General features: G+C 34.5%; 1 protein-coding gene across 1 annotated transcript; it reads left to right on the forward strand.

Annotated features, from left to right (window-relative positions):
- Positions 1-1,932: 1,932 nt before the first annotated feature.
- LOC126707487 (disease resistance protein RPV1-like) lies at positions 1,933-5,966 on the forward strand. The gene is made up of 3 exons (XM_050407171.1): positions 1,933-2,758; positions 2,843-3,324; positions 4,836-5,966. Exons 1-3 carry the CDS (start codon positions 2,624-2,626, stop codon positions 5,947-5,949), a joined length of 1,731 nt encoding a protein of 576 aa, XP_050263128.1. The 5' UTR covers positions 1,933-2,623; the 3' UTR covers positions 5,950-5,966.
- The last annotated feature ends 2,579 nt before the right edge of the window (positions 5,967-8,545 follow it).

An 8,545-nucleotide genomic window follows, 5' to 3' on the forward strand; every position in this document is an offset into this window, starting at 1 on the left:
CCAAAACTTCTAGTTTCTTAAAGTAGTTGGTTTCCCCATAGGTTTGAGTCCGAGGACCATACAAGACCTTGGTTCTGTCCCAAACTTCTAGTTTCTTAAAGTAGTTGGTTTCCCCATAGGTTTGAGTCCGAGGACCATGCAAGACCTTGGTTCTGTCCAAAACTTCTAGTTTCTTAAAGTAGTTTCGAGGATTAGCCCCTCGACCAAGGTGTGGGGCGTTAACTTGATGTTGGAAGCCCCTAGAACTGCCCGTGCCACTGACGCTTCGAAGCATAGCCCCTAGTGGAACTTTATATTAGTGCAACAACAGCGGGCTACTGGAAATGACGGAGGGGCTTTCGCAGACCCTTGTTTGATAGGGGCTTGATCCTACCATCGCCTGTGCCAATGCACAAGCCTTTCCCACAGACGGCGCCAATTGTAAGGACTCAATTTGTAATGACCCTAAATTGGTTTATTGGGCTCGAACGTTAAGGACCCAAATAATAAATTTGTAAAAAGTGGGCTAAAAGGCTAGGCCTTGGTCACCGGACGGTGGTTAGTTATGGTGTTCACTACAATCGCACAAGGGTGGACCGTGCTTGCCCAAGAAGGCTTTCTCCTCGACACGGCCTGGGAAGCTCTAGTTCTTGGTCTCCCCCCCTCCTCTGGATTACTTCCTTCTCCTTTTTATACTAGCCTTTACCCTCCTTCCAACGTCCACGTGTAGGTTCAACTTTCTAGGGCTGATACTTGTCCTATCAGCCCATACCCAAAGTGGTTGGGAGTGGTTGTAAAAGCTAAAAAGCATTGCTCTGTCAGATGCAGAGTACTTAATTGCAGTAATGGTAACCCTTCCCTTGTCCTTTGTCGCCACACTGTTCAGGGGTCCTTTCCCCATCAATGCAGAGGTGTTTAACTTTTCATGAACTGCTCCTATTCCGTACTTGCCCTTTCTTCTAGGAGCACTTTGGGAGGCCGAGGACAAAATCGTCCTCAGCTATATCTCTAGGCCATTTAGACTTTCGTTGTATGTCCTCAACAATGTCTCTCCTCGGCCCGGGCCTTGGGCCCTAATGTAAAGTGGACCGGGGTCACAAGTTCTCTGGCCCCACAATAATGCAGCAATGTTAATGAGTGAAGAGTTGATTAGGAAGAAAAAAAAAAACTTTTAATTGAAACCAATACAACAATACCCCAATTAAAAACTTTTAAGAACTCCTAGTTGTTCTCTAGGGATCATTTCCAAAATTTCCTCCTTGAAATTATTTGGGTTCAAAGAGCCATGGATTGGCTTAAATAAATTATATATAAAAAATGCCAATTCTCCAATTAAATATACCTTGGTATTCGATTTTTATGGAAAACCAGTGTGTAGCTCTATGCATATGCACAAGTTAAAAATAATCACAATTATACGATTTAAATTATTTTTTTATAAAAAATTCAAGTTATACATTGTATTAGCTTTCACTTTTTTTAAACCATACATTTCTCAAATATGTAATAATTTCTCATTATATACACACACATGATTTAGAATTTAATTAGTTTTAAACTCTTTGATTTCTGCACTCAATAATTCACTTGCCACAAAAATTACAAAGTTAAATAGACATATGACAAAAAATTGGACTAGAATGGATTCTAATTTAGAATCTAATTTGTTGAGTAATTTGTTCGGTCATTTTCTCACTTTTTCTCTTCTTGAACAACTGAAGACGCGTGAGATTTCTACTGAAAGTTGGTGGAAATTTCTTGGAAACAGCAAAACTATTATTGGCTAAACAATTTGATTCTTTTGTAAATAAATATAGATGTTGGGGCATTTGTAAAAGATGAAGCTTCGAAGTCTTTCATGAAGACTTTTCAAAGTCTTTCTTTCATGAAGACTTTTCAATCTCCTACTTTTATTACAAGAAGTTGTTGCTCGGAATGGTGTGTTTAAACAAACTGGAAGCAGATAATCTGATAAACAAAGAAAAACTCAAAAAGGTTGGTTCATCTTCACAGATCTTCTAAAAAAAAAGGACTGCAAATAGTAATTCTCTCAAGGTGAACCAGAGCCCAGCAAACATCAGTATCTTCTTCACTCATCCCTACCATTGCAATTCTCTCAAGGTCAAGCATCACGCACATTCATCCCCGTGAGCCTCTTTTCAGTTTCTCCTTATCTTCTCATCTTTTCCTTTTTCTTTGATCTTAGAGTGAAAAATGAAATGAAATTCATAACTTTGATTTATGACTATTGTCGCAACTAGTGGAAGTGGTTGACTATAAACAGTAAAAAGAAAGTGGTGAGTTTTCCTTTAAAAATATTGAATCTTTTAAAATTTATAACTTAGAAAATTTAATTGAATGAAAATTAAATTAAATAACTAAAATAAATTCCGGTCAAATTTAAAAAGTGCAATTTGTATTTTTGATTATTTCCATTAATCTTGTTGTTTATCATTTATTTAACTACGGAAGGAAGTTCCCAAAAAGACATTTTTGGTGGGAAACTCACATAAAGCTTCACGCCTTGGTGTTGGATATGTACGTTGTACAAGTCGTTTACATATCTTTGTAGGCCTAAAAGTTATCGGTACAGAAATCAAAAAGAAAAGACATTGGATTCGAACATTGTGAGTTTCAGAAAAGCATGGAAATTGTTATAGTACTTTTGGTGGTTGTGGGATTCGTCCTCTGTCGCCATCTCATTGACAAATGGTGCCAGAGGCGCGATATTGAAGCTGCCACACAACCACCACCCTCAACCTCCAGTCATCGAAAGGAGGTATTTTTTTTTTTCTCCATGTGTTCACCCATCTCTTATAATTCCAATTTTATGAGACATTCTGAATCTTCTGCTCAAATGTAGATTTCAAAGACTTTCACTTCTTCTACCACTCATCAGTGGGAGTATGATGTCTTCTTGAGCTTTAGAGGTGAAGATACCCGCAATGGTTTTACAGGCCATTTATATAAAGCTCTATGTGACAAAGAAATTAACACCTTCATGGACGATAAACTTCGGAGGGGAGAACAAATTTCAAATGAACTTCTCAAAGCCATTAAAAGCTCAATGATTTCGGTTGTTGTGTTGTCTGAAAATTATGCATCTTCTAAATGGTGTTTGGATGAACTTGTTTGGATTCTTGAGTGTAGGAAAAATTTTGGCCAATTAGTTTTACCAGTTTTTTATGGAATAAATCCATCAGAAGTACGTAAACAAGAGGGAAAGTTTGGGGTAGAATTGGCTAATCATGAAAAAAATTTAAAGGATAACATTGATAAGGTGCAGGTTTGGAGGGCAGCTCTAAATGAAGTTAGCAATTTGTCTGGAGATCATTACAATAACGGGTATGTATCCCATCATTAGTCTCATGCTTTCGTGGGTTTTTTTTTTTTTTTAATTTTAATGGTTTGTCATAACTACTATATGAAAATGTTCTATTTTGATAATATCTTTAACTGTGGACAGGGCCGGCCTAGGCCTAGGCCACTTAGGTCGTTGCCTAGGCCCCCACTAGAAAAAGGCCCCCAAATTTTGGGACAAAAATTGAAAAAAAATTTTAAGATTTTTTTTTTTTTTAAGATATAGGAAAAAAAATTAGTTTTACATTTTTCCTGTACTTTTAAGAAGTCTCAGAATTAAGTAATGCTATAGATAATACAATTTAAGTTACAAGGGCCTTGCAAATATAAGTCACTAATTAAGAAATAATTCAGATAGAAAATACTAGAAATACAATAAATTTTACTTCAAAACCTTTACAAATTGATGTGACAATTAATATGATTTGTGAAAATCAACAACTTATTAAATGCATTTTTGAATTACTTTTTGTGATTGGTGATACATCTTTATAAGCCTCATATTGTAAAATCTATAAAGGTTTGGCTTACCTCCAGTACTTTTTTAACTAGAATCTCCTTTTATTTTAATGAGAAACTGTCACATCACCCACCAACTAAATAAAATGTGAAGATTAAAACCCACTACCACTTGACATTGTGTATTTAAAATAAAAAGAGACCTCTAGTTAAAAAAGTACTGGAGGTAAGCCAAACCCAATCTATAATATCCTTAATATCATTCATTCAAATACTTGTTTATTGTTTTCTTAAAGTGTCACTAATCACATTCATTGCTACATCTTTTGTAAATTTTTTGTATTAAAATTTGTTTTAGTTTTAGCATTTTTTTTCAATAACAAAAAAAAAAAAAAAAAAAAAAAAAAGCATATTACAAAATAAAAAGAATAGATTTTGTTATAAAAAAATTATGATATTAAACACTAGTTAAATATTATTTAAGTAATAACAAAAACGCCTCATTTAAATATATTGTCTTAGGCCTCCAAATTTGTTGGGCCTCCCCTACTATGGAGGTAGTTGCTAGTTAGGCTACAAAGAAAATTTTAATCTTACCAATTAAGAGTTTCTTCATGTATTTTTTTAGGAAAGTTTTAAGAAAAATCTCTTAATCGTTTCAATCAGGTATCATATATGGGTTTCCAATAAGTTTGGTTACTCACCTATGTGGAGTTTTCATGCAACTACTTGATAGAAGAATAAAACTGATTTCCCATAAAAAAAGAAAAACTATTAAATTCAAATATAGTTTGGTTCCGAAGTCTATAAACCATTTACTTTGATTTAAAATGTACCACCTTTTCTACCCCCACCCCCCCACAAAAAAAAAAGGTACTACTTACTTGTTAATTGCCCTCACCCCTTATTCATGTAGCAAAAGGAAAAATAAATAAAATAATGCAAAAACTATATACCTAGAATTTTGCTTATCTTCATACTTACATTTTCCAGCTAATCCATTTCCTAACATGCTTTTTATGCTATGTGATTGGCAGTTGTCTTGAATCTAAATTTATCCAGGGACTTATCGAACGGATATCAAGTACAACATTAAACCGCACACAATTATTTGTTGCTAAATACCCAATTGGAGTAGATTCTCGTGCAACAAAAATAGAAGAGCTTTTAAATATTGAGTTAAATGATATTCGAATGGTGGCGATCCATGGCCCTGGGGGAATAGGTAAGACTACAATTGCAAAAGCTGTATATAACAAAATTGTTGATGGCTTTGAAGGAAGCTCCTTTCTAGAGAATGTTAAAGGGAGGTCTAGGACAAATGATGACATAATACAACTACAAGAGATACTTCTTTCTAAGCTCTTAGGGGATGGAAATTTAAAGGCGGAAAACATATCTAGAGGAATCACTGTGATAATGGAAAGACTTCGCCATAAAAGAGTTCTTTTAGTTCTTGATGATGTAGATGAACAAAAGCAAATAGAAAATTTGCTTGGAAAATGTGATTGGTTTGCTCCAGGAAGTAGAATCCTTATAACCACAAGAGATAAGCATGTGTTAACCACTCTGGAACAAGATACTCTAATCTATGAGGTTGATGAAATGGGCCCATATGAAGCTTGCGAACTTTTTAGTTTGTATGCCTTCCAAACAAATGAACCTAAGGAAGCTTACTTGCAACTTACAAGGCAGATTATCAATTATGCGAATGGCCTTCCTCTAGCTTTAAAAATAATTGGTTCTGATTTGCGTAGAAAAAGTTTAACTCAATGGGAAAGTGCATTGAAGAAGTATAAAAAGGCTCCCAACATGGAAATTATTAAAATACTCAAAATAAGTTATGAAGAATTGGACCAAAGTGAAAAGGATATTTTCCTCGATATTGCATTTTTCTTCAATGGGAAAAAGAAAGATTATGTTGTAAATATATTAGAGGCATGTCATTTATTTCCAAATTATGGTATTCCAAAACTTATTGACAAGTGTTTGATAACTATTGATCGGTGTGGCTATTTATCGATGCATAACTTGCTACAACAAATGGGAGAGGTAATTGTTCAACAAGAATCACCACAAGCGCTTGGAAAACGTACTAGGCTACGGGATTATGCGGATGCTTTTACTGTTCTAACTGGAAATATGGTATAAATTATTTTTCTTCTCTTCTTTCCCTCTTTTGATCAAGTTAGAAGAAATGAATTAATTTCTTTAATTTTTATTAATGTTGAAGCAATACAAGCTTATCAATATTTTTTTTTTTTGTTTAATTTTTTTAATTGTTATATTTTTGAAAAATTCTATTGCATAGTGTTGTTCACTTAATGCTTTGTTCAACTAGGTAACGAATAAAATTCGAGGCATAATGTTGTACCCGCCTAAACCTATAACGTTGGAACTTCATGCTCAAGCTTTCAGAAGGATGAAAAATATCAAGTTTCTTATACTTAATAATGTACATATTGATGGATGTTTGGAATATTTCCCCAACAGTTTAGTGTTGCTGGATTTGTCTAATTGTTCCTTTTCCTTGCCATCCAATGGTTATCCTCAACAGCTTGTCTACTTCAACATGCCATATAGTAATATTAGAATACATGAGCTATTCAATCAGGTATAATTTTTAGTTTTCTTAATTATGATTTATTTCTAATGTTTACTTTAAAGGTTGTTGAAGATAAATGTTGTTTCCTTCTACAGTTTTTGCCTTTTGAAAATTTGAAAGGGATCAATCTCACTGGCTGGGAATCCATCCAGAAACTACCTAAGTTGCGGCTTCCAAATTTAGAGATGTTAGACCTTTCTAATTGTATAAATTTAGTTGAGATTCATGAGCCTGTTGGATTTCTTGATAAGCTTAAAACTTGGAACCTTACTGGTTGCAAAAAACTTCAAGCTTTTCCTAGAGGACTTAAGTTCAAATCTCTTGAATATCTTTATCTCCAGTCCTGTGAATCCATTCAAGAATTACCTGAGTTGTATGCCCCAAATTTAAAGACATTAGACCTTTCTTATTGTGAAAATTTAGTTAAGGTTCATGAACCTATTGGACTTCTTGATAAACTTGAAATTTGGGATCTCGAAAATTGTGGAAAACTTCAGACTCTTCCAAGAAGACTTGCGTTGAAATCTCTTCAAAGTTTTTATCTTAGTGGCTGCACAAGTCTTGAGAACTTCCCTGATATTGATTCAGAAATGAAATGCTTAAAGTTTTTATATTTGCATGGGAGTGGTATTAGAGAGTTGCCTTCCTCAAGATGCACAAGCCTTGAGAGGAAACTTCTAGATAGCATCTATAAATTCCAAAAACTCCAGCATTTAAGTTTTGGTACTAACCTACGGAGACCAACTTGCAATGTACATATTGATGGATGTCTGGAATATTTCCCCAACAGTTTAATGTAAATGAATTAGATTTTCTAGAGTTCGATTACTTTCCCGCATCGAGATGTCTAATTCTAAGAAACACCAGTACTGTTACCATCCCCGAAAGCTTTATCAAATTTACTACATTAACGGAACTTCATATAGTCGATTGCAAGCACTTTGAAGAAATTCAAGGACTTCCACAATCTTTAAATCATTTGGAGGTTAGAAATTGCCCATCGTGGAATCCACAATTATCAAACAAAATATTGAGTCAGGTTTTTCTCTATAACTCTATCACTCTCAGTTATAAAGAAATAATTGTATTGCCTTTCCCCAAATACTTAACTCGATTTGCCAACTAGATGGATTTGGTATGCTCAACTTAGTGGTGGGTTTGATTTGGGTTCGTCTTCAATGACCCATGAATTTGTGAATGATGACTTTGATTTGAATCTATTCCCACCTTCGAAGAAAAAGAGGACATCTTGATCAAGCTTTGAAGAATTATGCCTCTTCCTTCCCCTGATTCCCATCTCCTCCAACTCCAAGTTAGTTCCCTTCACTTGTATTTACAACTCCAAACATCCCCCCCCCCCCCCCCCCCCCCTTTTTGTTGAAAATTGTTTTTAATGTACAATGAGTACTTTGTTTGTTTCTTGGATATATATACCTAAAAAAGTTCTTTTATGTTGATGTGAATTGGGTTTGTTTCAACTTGTGTTATTGAAGTTTTTGTTATGTTCTACATGCTTGGCTATTGTATGAGTAATAAGGTCATGGCTTTTGTAGTCATGTGGTACTTTTTTTGGATCAAAACAGTTTACAAAATATAAAGAGATTTTTTTTTTTTTTTTGGAGAAACATATAAAGAGAGTTTTTAGAATGGAAGATAATTACTCTGTTGAGACTGTGTAGCTGGCTATGTCTGTTTAATAAAGTAATAGTAATTGAGAATGTACTCTTGAACAATGCATAATTTGATTATTCATTGAGCTACTTGTGTGACACAATTAAATTCTGCTACTTGGAAGGCCTTTCATCTAAAATGTACTCTTTAATAGTGCATTGATTATTCATTGAGCTAGTTGTGTGACACAAGTAAATTCATTGAGCTAGTTGGTCCTTGAGAGGGTTACTTCTAGGACACAATCTTGGGAAGCTAAAATCCTATCCCGAGCTTCTAGAATTACTCTAGTTAAATCCGTCCTAGCATCTATTCTCACCTATATAGCCTCTACTTTCTACCTTTCAAAAAACATTTGTTCCAAAATTGATTCTTTTCTTAGGAAATTTACTTGGGGTCACTCTCTGGACAAGAGTTCCTTTTCCCCAATGTCTTGAACCAAGGTTTGTAAGCCCAAAGATTGTGGGGGGTTTG

Source organism: Quercus robur, chromosome 11 (genome assembly GCF_932294415.1).
Source record: "Quercus robur chromosome 11, dhQueRobu3.1, whole genome shotgun sequence".
In the NCBI taxonomy this organism is placed as follows: Eukaryota; Viridiplantae; Streptophyta; class Magnoliopsida; order Fagales; family Fagaceae; genus Quercus; species Quercus robur.